At 40.3% G+C, this 17,321-nt stretch overlaps 1 protein-coding gene across 2 annotated transcripts; it reads right to left on the bottom strand.

Annotated features, from left to right (window-relative positions):
- Nucleotides 1-10,384: 10,384 nt before the first annotated feature.
- On the bottom strand, nucleotides 10,385-16,469 carry rpe (ribulose-5-phosphate-3-epimerase). Of its 2 annotated transcripts, XM_084084693.1 has the most exons (6): nucleotides 16,304-16,469; nucleotides 15,312-15,391; nucleotides 14,944-15,083; nucleotides 13,036-13,170; nucleotides 11,597-11,683; nucleotides 10,386-11,482 (listed from the first exon to the last, which is right to left on the bottom strand). In XM_084084693.1, exons 1-6 carry the CDS (start codon nucleotides 16,423-16,425, stop codon nucleotides 11,360-11,362), a joined length of 687 nt encoding a protein of 228 aa, XP_083940819.1. In that variant the 5' UTR covers nucleotides 16,426-16,469; the 3' UTR covers nucleotides 10,386-11,359. The 2 variants fall into 2 exon arrangements, with proteins under 2 accessions (XP_083940820.1, XP_083940819.1); XM_084084694.1 differs by lacking the exon at nucleotides 15,312-15,391 and having other exon boundaries at nucleotides 10,385-11,482; nucleotides 16,304-16,427.
- Between the last annotated feature and the right edge of the window lie 852 nt (nucleotides 16,470-17,321).

Here is a 17,321-nt window from a genome sequence, read left to right as displayed (position 1 = left end):
TTACAACTACATACTTACGCCTAGTAACCTCATTCATACTTTAAAATGTTGATCTTACTCTGGACATGTTTGCCTGAAAAGGAATCTTTGAAATGTTGCATAGTTTTAGAATTGTACTCATTTAAAAGTTCAGAGATTTAGAATGGAGGCGGATGGAAGGTTAGGGTTAGGGTATAGGGACCTCAAAAAAACACGTTCACCTAGAAACTCCATTCACAGTTCAAAAATTCCACCTTACTGTGGACATGCATGCTTGAGATTTTTTCATTTGAAATCATTTGTAGTTTTGGAGATATTTAACTTTAAGCGCCCCATTCATTGTCGATGCGGCAATGGACATTTAAAGGCAGGCTTACAACTACATACTTACGCCTAGTAACCTCATTCATACTTTAAAATGTTCATCTTACTCTGGACATGTTTGCCTGAAAAGGAATCTTTGAAATGTTGCATAGTTTTAGAATTGTACTCATTTAAGATTTAGAATGGAGGCGGATGGAAGGTTTTGGGACCTCAAAAAAACACTTTCACCTAGAAACTCCATTCACAGTTCAAAATTCCCCCTTGCTGTGGACATGCATCCTTGAGATGTTTTACTTTGAAATGATTTGTAGTTTTTGAAATATTTAACTTTAAGCGCCTAATGCATTGTCAATGGCAATGGATATTTAAAGGGAAAAGGGTACAAACTTTGCCAGGCTAAGTTAACAGAACAAGTCAGAACCTCTGTGGTGCAGTGGTTTAGATATAGGACCTGCAACCAGAAGGTTACTGGTTCAAATCCAACCAGGACAGGTTTCCAACAAATGCCTGACTCTTGCACCTTTATCTGATCTTTCACTGAACAGCGTGTAAGAGACCATAGAAAGTATGTACCATGGTGGAGTAGTGGTTAAGATTCAGGCCTTACACACTGAAGGTCCTGAGATCAAATCTCGCAAGGTCATCTTTCTAACTTTTACCTGGGGCTTTTACCTTTATATAATCTTTCAGAAAATTCCACGCAAGTCAACAGAACATGTAAGGACCTCTGTGGTGTAGTGGTTTAGATACAGGACTTGCAACCAGAAGATTCCCGGTTCAAATCCAACTAGCACACTCTTTTTTTCTTTCCCAAGACTCAAGACCCAAAAGAGTCTTGAGTCGAACCAATTACTCCCGCCGAGACATCAAATTTCTCTGTTAAAACCACCAGGAAACCTGTAACTCTCAGCCAACAGCTTAGCTCAACTGGTAGAGCGTCTGTCCATTAACATGACTTAACTTGAGTGGGTTCGATTCTCACTCGAGTCAAGTGTCCCCGGTAACTTGGGGCAACGGATAAATTGACTGATATCCTTAGTGATGCTTCCCTTTGCAGACTAACTTCTAGAAAAACAAGTTAAAACCACCAGAGAACCTGTAACTCTCAGCCAACAGCATAGCTCAACTGGTAGAGCGTCTGTCCAATAACATGACTTCATTCATACTTTAAAATGTTCATCTTACTCTGGACATGTTTGCCTGAAAAGGAATCTTTGAAATGTTGCATAGTTTTAGAATTGTACTCATTTAAAAGTTCAGAGATTTAGAATGGAGGCGGATGGAAGGTTAGGGTTAGGGTATAGGGACCTCAAAAAAACACGTTCACCTAGAAACTCCATTTACAGTTCAAAAATTCCACCTTACTGTGGACATGCATGCTTGAGATTTTTTCTTTTGAAATCATTTGTAGTTTTGGAGATATTTAACTTTAAGCGCCCCATTCATTGTCGACGCGGCAATGGACATTTAAAGGCAGGCTTACAACTACATACTTACGCCTAGTAACCTCATTCATACTTTAAAATGTTGATCTTACTCTGGACATGTTTGCCTGAAAAGGAATCTTTGAAATGTTGCATAGTTTTAGAATTGTACTCATTTAAAAGTTCAGAGATTTAGAATGGAGGCGGATGGAAGGTTAGGGTTAGGGTATAGGGACCTCAAAAAAACACGTTCACCTAGAAACTCCATTTACAGTTAAAAAATTCCACCTTACTGTGGACATGCATGCTTGAGATTTTTTCTTTTGAAATCATTTGTAGTTTTGGAGATATTTAACTTTAAGCGCCCCATTCATTGTCGATGCGGCAATGGACATTTAAAGGCAGGCTTACAACTACATACTTACGCCTAGTAACCTCATTCATACTTTAAAATGTTCATCTTACTCTGGACATGTTTGCCTGAAAAGGAATCTTTGAAATGTTGCATAGTTTTAGAATTGTACTCATTTAAAAGTTCAGAGATTTAGAATGGAGGCGGATGGAAGGTTAGGGTTAGGGTATAGGGACCTCAAAAAAACACGTTCACCTAGAAACTCCATTCACAGTTCAAAAATTCCACCTTACTGTGGACATGCATGCTTGAGATTTTTTCATTTGAAATCATTTGTAGTTTTGGAGATATTTAACTTTAAGCGCCCCATTCATTGTCGATGTGGCAATGGACATTTAAAGGCAGGCTTACAACTATATACTTACGCCTACAGTATGTTACTTTCAATATGTAATATATAAAATATGACAAAAGTAATAACATGATACGGTATTTGTCACGGTTTGAGTCAGGTGAGTGTAGGATCCAAATGCAGGATGAGAGGCAGAGGCAAGGAAATTCTGAATCAAGTGTGTATTGGCAACCAAAATGGAAGGAGCAGGCAAGGTGAAAACACTAAAGGCAGTCAGAACTCAGGAGACTCAAGGAGATCTAAATACAATAGGAAGTTACTAAGACTCACAGGCAATAATCAAACAATGAACTAGCAAGGAACTGAACACCCAGGCGGGTATAAATAGACAAGGATTAACTAGACACAGGTGACCTAAACTGATAATCAACACAAATAAAGGTACACAAGTGTAACATAAAACCCTTACTAAAACTAAGAAACAAGAAGGATACATTTCTTCAATATTAAAGGAACTCAACTGTAAAGTAAAACAATAACTATAACTAAGAAACAAAGAACACAAGAAAACACAACAGGGAGACCAAGGCAAGGATCATGACAGTATTACTTTCTGTGCCAAGAAATGTGGTACTTTCACAAAACATCCTCAAATGAACCAACCAAAGGACTAGGCATAATATTAAATGGAAGAGGGGAGGCTAAATGGAGTAAAGAAGAATTCCACAATGTTATTGGTTTTGAAATGCAGCCTAAATGGCAATGCCATGATTAAATACAAGCACTGTATAACCCATAAATGGTCAGAGAAGCCTTATATTTGTGATGCTATGTGTCAGTATCCTGGTGTCAGTGTCCTGGTGTCAGTATCCTGCTCACAATCCTGGTGTCAGTATCATGGTCCTGATGTCAGTATCACTGTCCTGATGTCGGTATCATGGTCCTGATGTCAGTATCATGGTCCTGATGTCAGTATCATGGTCCTGGTGTCTGTATCCTGGTCAGTGTCTGTGAAGTATAGGTGTAGAGGCAGCTCATATTCAGTCTCATGCCATAGTTCTTGTCTAGCGATTGAAGATAACAAGGTCACTCTGGCCTGCGCTCTCACACACAGTGGTAAACAGTTTGGCTGCCTGCTCCAAACACTGCTTCTATGATCATGTTATTCTTATACATTCTGACATAGGCAATTAATTTAATATTTGGCAATAAATCTATGAATTGACTAATCATTGCATCAGTTTGAATAACATTTCAAAATACGTGTTTGTATCTCAAAGATTTTGACCCAGTATTTATAATTTGTATCAAAACAACGTTTTGATGTATTTTCACCCATCTCTGATACCCACAATACTACCCAGGAGAAGTTTTGTCAAGTCAGGGCAACTGGGCAAGATTATTTCCATATTCTATACAAGCATTAAAGTAAACCCTTTGCTAGCTAGGTCAGCACTTGTAGGGCACCTTTATTACTTGAATGATCTTTGCTTCCTTGACATCAGGCTAATGGAGGGAAGATGCTATTAGTGTGAAGTTACATTAAGGACTACCAATCCATATTACCTTATGGTATGTCCAGCAGAAGGAATTCAAGTTCAGCTATAATTTCATAGGACCGCAACTGGATCCCTTCCAACCTTACTCCTCAAAGTGATTGCTTTACAGTAAGAACTTCATACTAGCACATTACGAACAATCACACTGTAGAAGATGTCAGACTCACACTTAACAGTATCTACTGCAGTGCTGCGCCTCCAGGCTGTTCCTACCAACTGAGCTAAAGGGAACAGAGGGGAAAACAAGTACCCACTGACTGAATCAGAATGGTAAAGTCACCCACCTCGCCACAGGGCAAAGCAAAGACATCTTTTGTAATGTTATTCCAAGCAAGTTGTTTTTTAATCGTTAATAGCAATATGCACACTCAATCTCGATGAGGCCTTTATGCATAAGTAAAGGCTGTAACAACAGTGAGCTAATCAGTTGTGTGCTTTTCCTGCGGGACACTGGGTAATTATGAATGTGGGGAGCTAGCGATGCGAGTGAGGTAATATGTTGAAGTGGGTAGAGGGAGGAGAAAGACATACCGTAGCTCTACCCCACTATGAAACCCTCAGGACTGAGAGGCGGCAATATGGAGGAAGCAAAGAGAATGGTACAGTGGGGAATGAATACAAAAGAATAATAGGCAGCTAAAGAATGAAATGGGGAAAGGGGCGGAGACATGTACATCCATGTTCCACAGGGACTAGTGTACAACTAGGCCTACATCAAAAGATTTGGACTGGTCTGTTCAGTATTTGATCAAAATAGTGTACAGGTCAGGATTTTCATCATCCAATTCCTTTCTCACGTTGATGAATATCAACAAGTGAACCCCAAGAAATCCCCAAGAAATCCAAATTCGATATATAATTTTTGCAAGCCACTAAAAGGGTGTACGTAGCACGTCCTGTTCTGGCAGCATCCAAGGGGTCCTGTGCCTATGATTTTGGCTCTGAAGGGGTTGCCTGTGCAGTGCTGCCAACCTTCGGAATGACATTTGATGGTACAAGCGTGAGGAAAAATAATAAAACCTGCATACTCATATGCTCCAGAACAGAGTGTGCAGGTTTTAATATTTTTCCTCATGATCTTTTCTAACCCAGCACCTCAAATAAGTGATGTGTGTATTTCATTAACTTTTGTATGGTACGCGTTCTTATAAATCTTTTTAAATTCATGCATTTTTGTACTTGACGTAAAAATACACCACTATGTACAGCCATTTCTACAGTTTCATAACTTCTAATCCTTCTAATCCTGTTGAAAAGGGCTAGATCCATAATTTGAGTCAAACTGGACAATGTGAAGGTGGTTGCTGATGGGAAGATAAGGAGGAAGCTGGATGCTATCCTGGTGAACCCCTTTCAGGGGGGATGAGGAGAACATTCAGCCACAAGCGGGACTCCTCCCCCTGGCACATGACAAAGTGACTTGGACAGTCCTTTGTGCCAGTAGCCACAACCAAGCCTAACCCCCATATGAGAACTTAAAACCCACTGTTTGTTTTGTTCTCTGGGATTACTGACTCCTGCTGGACTCCGGCATACTTGCACAGGGCTAATGTAACAGAAGCCTGCCTTTTAAGGAGAGCCTAACTTTTGGGGAAACTTACTTATTCACTCATATATTCATATATTTATTCATTGTTGATAGACTGAGACTTACTGATTCACTCATATTTGCTGTATATCGAGGGCTTGGCTTGGAGCGCAAATGGCTTATTTTTGTATCACATACTTTATTAACAGTTTGCAAAAGGTACAGTAGTACGATTTATACAATAATGTTTATGCTCACAGCTAGAAGGTACTGGGTTCGATTCCCGCCAGGGACGCTGTGGGCGCTGGGGGCGTGTTCTCTCCTCCACGTCATCGGCGCCCATACCCTAGGTGGGGTTGGTGAAAGGGCCTACTCTGTGTGGAGTTTGCATGTTCTCCCCGTGTCTCCTAGGGTAGTTAATGCCCTCACAAAAACATGTAGTAATCCTGGTCACTATACTGCCTCCCCCTGGTCAGCCGGGGCGCCTGATGGAGGAGAAGGGAACTGGTTGGAATAACGTGTTCCTTCCACGCGCTATGTCCAACCAGGGAAACTCCCCCCTGTCGGGTGATAAGAAGCGGCCTGCTTGCTCCTCATGCATTGAAGGAGGCATGAGCTTCAGCTTGGGCTCTCCCTAGGCTGGCAGAGGGTAGGTAGTGCCCAGGATTACATAGGCAATTGGCACTGGGTGAAAAAATGTGGGTTACAAAATCGTGGGATAAAAAATATTTAAAAAAAGTAAAATAATAATGTTTATGTTTATGTTCATGTTTATTAAAGGATCCCCATTACAGACACATGCATGTCTTCCTGGGGTCCTGAGAAAAGCAAATGCAATACAAATGTACAACTAAAAATACTAATTAAAATACAAAAATTAAATTAAAATCAAAATGAATACAAAAAGACAAATTAACAATATAAAATCAAATCCAGCAGTCCAGTCAAATAAAACAAATATTGCTAAAAGGATAACACAAAAAGCCCTAAGGGCTTGTTTCCATTGTGGTCCTATGTATTCAATTCATCAAGACATTTAAAGACATGGGGCACGGTGGCGCAGTCGGTAGCGCTGTCGCCTCACAGCTAGAAGGTCCTGGGTTCGATTCCCGCCAGGGACGCTGTGGGCGCTGGGGGCGTGTTCTCTCCTCCACGTCATCGGTGCCCATACCCTAGGTGGGGTTGGTGAAAGGGCCTACTCTGTGTGGAGTTTGCATGTTCTCCCCGTGTCTCCTAGGGTAGTTAATACCCTCACAAAAACATGTAGTAATCCTGGTCACTATACTGCCTCCCCCTGGTCAGCCGGGGCGCCTGATGGAGGAGAAGGGAACTGGTTGGAATAACGTGTTCCTTCCACGCGCTATGTCCAACCAGGGAAACTCCCCCCTGTCGGGTGATAAGAAGCGGCCTGCTTGCTCCTCATGCATTGAAGGAGGCATGAGCTTCAGCTTGGGCTCTCCCTAGGCTGGCAGAGGGTAGGTAGTGCCCAGGATTACATAGGCAATTGGCACTGGGTGAAAAAAATGTGGGTTACAAAATCGTGGGATAAAAATTTAAGTAAAAAAAAAAAAGACATTTAAAGACATACAATAACTACAATAAATCATCAACACTAGGAGCAATAAAAGTATTATGTGACATTTCTGGCGAAAATGTATTTTATCGTTTTAAAGGTCTCTATTAGTTCTATCAAAAGTTTAATTTAATGTTGTATTCATCTATTGACAATGGATACTTTATACAGTGTATCTTATGTTCTTACTTTTTAATTCTTGAAAGATCTATTTGGCACTAGAAAAGATAAAAACGTCTATTCATTTTAAAGTATAAAATTAGGCATCTAATGTCTCACACACACACACACACACACACACACACACACACACACACACACACACACACACACACACACACACACACACACACACACACACACACACACTGTATATTGGTCTGTGAACTAAATTTGAGTCAGTTCACCAGTCCTGAGACTGCAAGCAGAAAGGAACAGATTGCATGTAGGTGCGTGTGCTCTCCTTCACACTATGAATTGTGCCGTAAGTCTTTGAGATGTCAGTGACAAGCACACTAAACGACTGTCTTTCTCTGTTAGGAGAGACGTCAGACACAGAAGACTCACTGTACAAGCGCTTGTGCAAAATACACATTCATGCACAGTTGTCTAGGCTACCGTAGCAACTCAGTGTACACATACTGTACCTGTGAACCTTATCATAGGTGAGGAATCTGGATTCAGTCTCATCATACAGTATGTAGTTGTCTGCCACATAGAAATGCAGTGGTGGAAAAAGTACTATTTCTTAAAAAAGTATTAATACTGCAATGTAGAAAAACTTGAGTAAAAGAGCAGTTTTCAAATGTATAAAATGCTTTAAAATCTTTTGAAAATAGCAGATCTACAAGCATCACAACGCATTGTGAGGTTGTAGATCGCTATTCTCAAATGGCCGAAATGTATATAGGGCTGAAGTGGTTTTGTAATAATAATCAAAATCTAGAAAGTAACTAGTTACTAAAGTTTTCAAATAATTGTAGTGGAGTAAAAGTACAATATTTGCCACTGAGATGTAGTAAAAGTTTTACTTAAGTACAGTACTTGAGTACATGTACTTAGTTACTTTACACCGCTGTTGAAATGTAAATACAGGTGTCTGGCATGAACATTTCAGCGGTGTGCATATTGCCTCCCATACATGTATTGGATTATTGAGGTTGAGCTAAAGATGTTGTCTCTTGTGCTCTCTCTCTCTCTCTGAGGGTCCTTTCGAGAAGGGCTCTGAGATAAGATAATATAAACCTGTATTGATCCCTGGGAGGAAATTCAGGTGTTGTAGCAGCAACAGCAATAAGAGTGAAACACAGGAACAGGTTAGAGTCAAGAACCAATAACAAATCAATTAAAGATAGAATAAAATAAAACAGATTCTGACACAAGACATTTGCAATGTGTGTGTGTGTCTGTCTGTCTGTCTGTCTGGCCGTGTGTGTCATCGCTGACCCGGGGATGGTTCGCTCGGAGCAGCGATTGTCCAGAACCTAAAAAACACAAATGTCTGTAGTCTATCTGTCTATCCGCAGGTCTGTGGAGGACACACAGAACTTTCCGGATTGGCCAACCCAGCCCATAGGCTTCACGGATTAGCCAAGCGTCACGTTTGTGCCGCTGCACCAATATAAGTGGCAGAATGCATAATAAAACTCCATTATCGTACCCATGGCCCCCAAATAGGGAGGGTGCCGTCCTAGTTCATATATTTATATCTATAAATTCACGGAACCTGTGTTTGTGTCTGTGTATCTGTCCCGGGCATAACTCGGGCACCATCCAACCGATCGACTTCAAACTTGGTGTGTGTGTGTGTGTGTGTGTGTGTGTGTGTGTGTGTGTGTGTGTGTGTGTGTGTGTGTGTGTGTGTGTGTGTGTGTGTGTGTGTGTGTGTGTGTGTGCTGAGTGAGAATTTGGTCGGACCACGGATGTCTGTATATATGTGCGGGTCTGCTTCAGGCATCAGCTTCCCTGATTGGCAAACCCAATCCATCGCCTTCACAGATTAGGTAATTTTTACGTCACGTTTGTGCCGCTATACAAATATAAGTGGTAGGCCTAGCGTATAAAATAATTCAATTCATTTACAGAGCAAGAGTTAACTACTCTACTTAAATCCACTGAGTGGTTGCTGTGTGAAATCTTCCACTGGACAGTGCATAAATGCACAAAACCATCTCAGTGATCGACTAGGTAGATATGGGAGACATGAGTGATGTGAGCGAGGTATCGGCCAGGTCTGTCTCTGTCCGTTTTATGCCCATATACAGTATAGAGATCCCTGATGTGTGGAAGGCGTGAGACACTAGACTCAAGAATACAGATGAGGCTTAAGCAAACCTGGCTTCCATAACACCTCAACAGTGCCACAGGCTGATCACCTCCATGCCACGCTCCACTGATGAAGTAATTTCAAAGTAGCCAAGACCAAGTATTGAGTGCATAAATTAACAGATGGTCAACATTTCTGTATTATAAATATTTTTGAGTGGTCTTATGTAATAATAATAGTTTGAGATATGGATTTTTGATTTTCATGAGCTGTATGCCATAATCAAGATTTAAAAAGAAGTTATTTCACTTCATGCACAATTAATGTAGAATAGCCTATATTAAAGTTTCACTTTTCAAATTATATTATGGAAAAGTGCCAATTGGGCACCAGCCTACTCGGGAATAAATGTATCTTTAGTGTATAAATAATTTGTAATGTGAAAAACACCCATTGTCAATGTTTAAATTTGTCTTTGCTGCTGTCCATATCCACAAAGCTCTGACTTTGAAATCAAGGATATTGCAAAGCAGCAATTTGTAACACAAAATACTCTTAAGCAATGAGTCAAAGTCAATCGCTTGTTTCACTGTTAACACAGCGGCTCCAATATGTGGTACTGATGAGTTTACTAACTACAGTCTACAGTCTGGGGGTTTAGGAAAGACTTAACATGTTCATGAATTTAGAATGTATACAGCCCCCACTGGGTACATAGGAGTGAATAATTAAATAACAAATCCATTAACTGAGTGGCATTTTCCTTTAATCATATTGGTCCAATCACGCCATCTACTGTTTGAAAACGTAAATGGAGGTCAAAGTCAAAAGACCGTTGCATCTTTTGTAGTAATTCCTTCGGCCACCCACCTAAGTAACAATAAAAGTAAAATAATAAATGGTCGATTTGTAGTTTTCCAGAGTTCATCACAAGGAGTCACCTAAGTAGGCTACCAAATGTATAATGGGGCTGCTGAAATGTTGACAATGCATGCCAGAATTAGCATAGGAAGCAAGTAATTTGTGGTAGAAACCCCGATACTGCTCAAGTTCTTTAATATCAGATTAATTTGCAATCGTCAAACTTCAAATACCTTAATACATCTCTGTATATCTTTCAAACTCTATTTTCAGTTGTGTAACCTGTGCTTGGGATCAAAGTTCAAAGACAGACTTTAGTTACAAACATTCTCTCACAAATACAGCTACAACTCACACGGTGAACAGGGTCCTTGGGGGGTGGGTTCCAGCGGGTCCCCAGCAAAATAAAATCAGTTTAACCACCATAACCCTATTCTATACTGCAGTTATTCGCTAATAGCCGATCTGCAAGCTCACCACGCATCGCAGGATGAAACTGTGAGCTTGTAGATTTCCATTTTCAGAAATATTTAGAATTATCTTGAAATCTGCAGTCCCTGGCACAAAATCTTGAGGGTCATTAATATGAACATGTTTGAAAACCACCGATATACTATTCAAACAATGAAAATATCATAAATATCTGCCGGCACAACTTTTCAAATAATCTCACAGCACTAGGTACCTAATAACAGAAAACATCAAAAGGTTCTGTTTAATACATTTTATTTCCATAATTATTTCATTCAACCCATAATCTTAAAGTTTAAGTCAAAAATAATCAGGAATGTTTTCAGTATAAAATCAGTGTAACCACAGTTCCACAGTCATACAGTAGTTGTTCACTGAAGAATTAACAGGTAACAGTTTGAGTAGTGGTCCTGGCAGGGCAGACTGCAGACTGACAGTCCAGGGTCGAGGAGGCCAAGGGCCCGGCAGCGTCACAGTGAGTTGCGCATGTGGACACCAGCTTTACGTCCCTACAGAGACCCCTGCCCTGGCCATGCCCCTCCTCGGGCCCTGACCTTTAACCCACAGAAATGTCCGTAGAGACTGTCCCACTGGTCGCGGGGCCATACCGGTAAAGACGGGCTAGTTATGGGTCGCGGCCACGGGAACGTCATGGGGAGAGGAGGAGGTCTCAGCGGTCTAGCGAGCGCTTCTGGATCGCTTCGGCCACCACGGTGCGAAGAAGTGCAATGACAGAGCGAGGGTCGTCACTCCCTATGATGGCGCTGCCCGACACGATCATGTTGGCCCCTGCCTATGTGAGCACAGACAGACACACACACACAAGAGTATAAAAAGAGTGGTTTGCCAAATGTGTATACTGTATATACAAACACCAGGTCAGAAGGGTTTGTGGCATGCATCTTACTTCGGCACACTTGTGAATTGTGTCAGGGCCCACGCCTCCATCCACCTCAATGTCAAGCGAAGGGAACTGGCTCCTTAGCCAGGTCACCTAGGACACATACACAAAGACAAGTTAAAACAAGACCTCAAGTGCTGATAACTGTATATCTATAAAGATTCCTTTTTTTTTTACTGCAGAAAGTATTCCCAAAGGACTGTCAAGGACAAATTAATGTTATGTAGAACACTAAAGAGTGAAAAAAGATGCCTCTCTGCCTGTTATTTGCAAGCATTGTAGGAAAATACTATCAACAACGCAACACAGATATTGAGTGACCTTGTGAGTTTCTCGTTGTAGTATCGAGGACAAAGATGCACCTGGCATGTTACACAGTGAAAGTGTTTGTGAGCTTCTACAGCATTATGACTTGTTTTTTTGTTGTAAAGCCCCATACTGGAGAAATGAGACAAAGCAAGAAAATGTGTATCTGTATGAGAGGACTGCATGAGATACTACCTAGGGTTGGAAATATCTGACCTCACAACAATTCTATTACAAGTCTTTGGGAAACTATTCAAAGCATCATGATTTGGTTTGATTCAATTCGGTTACTTTGATAAAAAATAATCAATTTCAATACAGAACTTACATTGATGTCACACATTTACCAAGAATTGGAAAATATAGTAGTAGTGGAATTAAATATAATACAGAAATGATTCACCAAGCTCCAAATTCTAGGCACATTTACTGTAAAGAAAGGCCATATTTCACAATTTCATATTTAATTTAAAAATTCCATTCCAAATCAATGAATTTTCTACCTTAAGATCGATGCATGTTAACCCATTTAGGGGTTCTTGTTGCTATGTACAGTATATAACAACATATTTCTTTTGCAATTTTTGAATAAATATTTGAAGTTTTTCAGAAAACTTAGGTCAGGATTTAGAAGGCGTTTTTAGAATCGGCCTCAGGTCTAAATGGGTTAAGGGGGGCGCATGCTACCATTTTCGGTGATCACCCTCTCACCGCGGTGGTTTGAAAACAACAACATGACGTCACTGAGCCGCGGTGATAAGCGAGTCACCACTCACTAACCGACATCACCCTGCCGCTGTGATTGGTCTAGAAGTTGGGTGGGCGGTCTCCTTGGTTTCACAGGCACATTGTGAATAGTGTTGTGAAACAGGGGAGAGAGAGACACGGAACAGAGTGCAGCAGAAAGCAAACGGACATCACCCGACTATGAGCACCTAGTATCAAAATCACCTTTTAAGTGAAAACGTTTTCACCTAAAAGGTGAAAGGGTGATCACCTAAAATGGTAGCATGCAGCCACCTTTACACCCATACCACATGTGCACATGCATGCCTACAGTTCCCTCTCACACATGTATATATATATATATATATATATATATATATACACACACACACACACACACACACAGTTATTACCTTGGGCATCATGTCCTCCATGAATTTCTGTCCTCCAAAGCCAGGCTCAACAGTCATAACCAGGGCCATGTCAATCTGATTAGCCCATGGCGCAAGCTCCTCAACTGTAGTACCAGGCTTTATTGCCACTCCTACCTACAAAAAAACACAACACACAGACATCAAATTAGTTGCTATATTGCCTACTCTCTGATGTACAACCTACACATGGTTGAGTAACAGTAACGTGCGAAGCAAAATTGTACATGCAATATTCAGTTGTCAAGTTTCATGCTGTTCCCATAGTTGTTTTGTTTACCCTCTAGGCATATTTCTAATCCTTTCATTTGGAGGTGGTTGCAGAGGAGAGGATGAGCCACATACTTTCCCTTTCTCTGTACACCACAGAGCTTGGGACTGTTCTTTGTGCCAGTACCCATAAGGCTCCAGCTTGACCCATATGAGAACTAAGACCTATACTGTCCGTTTACTGACTTTTGACCTCAGACTCCTGCATGGACTCTGGTACACTTGCACATAGACTGCCAAACTTTAAAAGATGCCCGTTAACCACTTGAACCCTAGTGGTTAACCACAATTCTGGGGTTAACCTTTGGCAAAAATAGCAGATCTACACGTTCGCGATGTGAGCTCGTAGATCGGCTATTTTCGCCTTAGTGTAGAGCGAAACATGGCTGGGGGTCTTGAATATTGGAACATATAAATAAAAATTACATTTCTGTTTGGCTTTTAGGCTTCGCAAACAAATTCAACAGGGCAGATATGACAAATAAATTAAATATACAAAGAAATGTATATAATACTCAATAACTTTATACTCTGAAAATGTAAAAAAAAAAGGTAAATATTAGATCTAAAACAAGCTCACAATGCATTGCATTGTGAGCTTGTAGATCTGCCATTTCTGCCATGTTTGGAAAGTATGAACAAGTTTCAACTTGGAAACGATTATGCAAAATAATTGCAATTATCTCAAATAATTGCGATTAGGCGATTATGTAATAATTGTGACAGGCCTAACGTTACCAGGTGGCGAGCCATCTATTGGTGTTTTGATTTAACAGTTGACAAAACAGAAAACCAAAACACAAAAACCCACTTGCCAGTTCTGAAAAACAAGATTTGTTTTACTGTAGTTGCCCCGGGCAGTCAGGAAACCATTAGTGTCAATGCCCGTTTTATTCATAATATTCACTGTACATTTATTTAATCTACAGTTACAATTTAGGCATTTAGCAGACGCTCTTATCCGGAGCTACTTACAAGTGCAAGAGAGTAACCAATGCAAATGCATGTATCCTAGATCCAGTGCAGTGTATCTAGGGCCAGCAGTTCAATAATTGACTTTACCTTCATTTATCTTTCTTCTTTATAATTCGGTTCTTGGCTCTTCCTCTACCTCTCCTGTGTTTCATTCTCATTGCAGTTGCTGCTATGACACCTGAATAGGCTCTATGCACAGCAGCCATATTGGGAATGAATTGGGCCCCTGCCTTACTTCCTTTACAGGTGTTACCAATAATACTAATTAGGACTCTGTTCCATTTAGTGTGGCATAGTGGTTGTCTTATTTTCAAGGACCCCCATAACTCTGAGTGTACAAATGGAACACTCTCAGAGTTACACACCCACCATAAGGGGCCATTTGGGAACCAAAATGGAGTGTTTCTAGTGAGCCAACATGCACAATATCAGCACCCTGACCAGAATGGAACAGAGCCTTCATTAATATCATTGGTAACACCTGTGAAGGAAGTAAGAAGAGGCCCAATTTCTTTCCAATGTGGCTGCTATGCATAGAGCCTATTTCCCTCTGGGTCCGGGGTCATTAAAGGCCTATCTTACCTTATATTTGTCCCTGGTTCCCTCAGTCACCTCTCTCAACAACATTACCCCCCTATGTCTCACCTTCATGCCACTCTCTCTGATATCCTTGATGAGGTTTCCAGGGTTGGTGGTGGCCTCTATGTGGAATGTATACTGGCTGGCACCCGCAGCGGCCATAGGCTTCACCCACTGCTCTGGCCGGGACACCATCATGTGCATGTCTGCATCACAACACATTCAGAAACATTACTATAGATACCCATTCAGAATGTAAACATGAATTATTGATTATTCATTTATTGCAAAAAATAGCTGGTTTGTTGTGTCTGTGTACTTGCAATGGAAAGGAACGTATCAATCACTAAAAATGAAGCATACAACTAATTTAATCAGTAGATTCAGAAGTGGTTTAATATGCCTAAATGAGGTTGGGCTGGATGTTTTCTCACCAAAGAATGGATCTTGGCCTACAGACTTCCTTAGACACTCCACCATGGGATGTCCAAATGTTATGTTGGGGACAAAGTGCCTTCACAAGAACGGAGACCACACACACATGAACTTACAGCACATCTCGTGGTGACATTTTCTTACTGTAGGTCATATTGCAAAGCACTGGCCATTATTGCCCAAATGTGCAGAGGAAGTTGCTAAAGAATGTCAAACCAAGAAGTAGGGAGACCATTTCTGCAAAGTTCTGAGGAGTGGTGGAAAGTAACTAAGTCCATGTACTGAAGTACTGTACTTAAGTACAATTTTGAGGTATTTGTACTTTAATTCATTATTTTTTTAATTTTATTTCCAATTTCCAATACTTTTACTACACTACATCTCAGAGGCAAATATTGTACTCTTACTCCACTACAATTATTTGACAACTAGTTACTTTGTAGATTTGGATTATTATTACAAAACATACATTAACCACTTAAGCCCTGTATACATTTCGGATATTTGAAAATAGCCGAAGCAATGCACTTGTGAGCTTGTAGCCATTTTCAAAATATGTGTATACATTTGAAAACTTGAAATGGGACATGCTGTATAATTAGTTATTTTACTTTTGGTACTGTAAGTACATTTTGATGACAATACGTTTGTACTTTTACCCAAGTACAGTTTGAATTCTCGACTTTTACTTTGTAAATTGCAGTATTGATATTTTGAATTAAGTAAAACATGTGAGTACTTTTTTTCCACGAGTGAGTGGACTGGTTTTTAGATCTGCCTGTGTGCCCTGAGCTAATCTAATCTGGTTAAGCCCCGTGACATCAATACTCCACTTTGACTTCTGATAACCTCACGTTAGCACAGCTTAGCTCCCACAACAAGGCTGAACTTTGTTAGCTTGCTAGCTGTATCTTCAAGTCGTTAGCTTACTTGCTAAGCTTACTAACTAATCAACAGAATATGGTGTACTGGGTCTGCTCTACTAACTCACCCATCCATAACGTCGAGGTGCAGATAATCTGACCCACATTCCATCATTCGCACACACTCGCTGCCCAGGCAGGACAGGTCACTGCTGAGGATGGACGGGCCGATCTTTGCATTGTAAGCCATGCTGCTGCTGCTGTGTGTGTGTCTGTGTTTGCATGCAGTGCACTGCTGTCTGTTTCACGATGATGACACTGTCTGGAGGACCGGTGCAAAATGTAACGCTTCTTCCGCTTTCAAATTAAAAGCTTGCCGTGGTGTACATAACCTCGCATCGCCACTCTTTACACATGCAACGATGGGCCACTAGGTGGCGTAAAGTTCATGTACCAAACATAGACTGTAAAATATAGGTACCAAACCATGACGGCACAAATACAACCTATCTTTATTTATTTATTTTTTGTATTTATTTTATTTCATTTTATATATATATATATATATATATATATATATATATATATATATATATATATATATATATATATATATATATATATATATATATATATATATATATATATATATATATATATATATATATAAATAATGTGTGTATTGTTCTTTATGTGTTATTTCCTGAAATGTGTCATTGTTTTATCTGCAAAAACCTTTTAATAGAGTTCAGACTATCTTTGGCTTCAATTGCTCCCTTGCTACACAAACTTGAGGAACCGAATATAATATATAGCGAGCGCCATCCATTGAACTTCAATGGATGCTGCCCCCATGTTCTTTTCAGTGAGTCTCACTCAAGGGGCAAGGCTGAGATATTTACTATGAGGCCAACCCGGATGTTTAGTAAATGTCCAGCGAGAGGCGCTGTTTCACCCGTGCCGACCTGTGAGTTCAGAAAGAATTTATTTTAACGCAAGCCGATGGGTTTTTACCAACTTTCAGACTCGATTTTCTTACTGTAATAAAAATTGTCATAAATTCTATATGCTTCCAGTCGCTAGTTTAAAGTCTCCTTTCAATCATCAGGATATGCGTTTTGCTAAATTATGGTTCTATTTATTATA

The sequence above is a fragment of the Gymnoscopelus microlampas genome (genome assembly GCF_963454915.1).
Source record: "Gymnoscopelus microlampas genome assembly, chromosome: 17".
NCBI lineage: Eukaryota > Metazoa > Chordata > Actinopteri > Myctophiformes > Myctophidae > Gymnoscopelus > Gymnoscopelus microlampas.
Note: the sequence above shows the minus strand (reverse complement) of the source record. Positions and strands in the feature narration are given on the sequence as shown.

What these genes read in the sequence shown, in the direction of transcription:
- rpe (XM_084084693.1), bottom strand. Translation starts at nt 16,425, where the DNA reads ATGGCTTACAATGCAAAGATCGGCCCGTCCATCCTCAGCAGTGACCTG. An exon ending in CACCTCGACGTTATGGATGG is followed by an intron (nt 15,392 to 16,303) that starts GTGAGTTAGTAG and finishes GTTCTTGTGAAG; the next exon opens with GCACTTTGTCCCCAACATAA. An exon ending in TGGAGGACATGATGCCCAAG is followed by an intron (nt 11,684 to 13,035) that starts GTAATAACTGTG and finishes TATGTGTCCTAG; the next exon opens with GTGACCTGGCTAAGGAGCCA.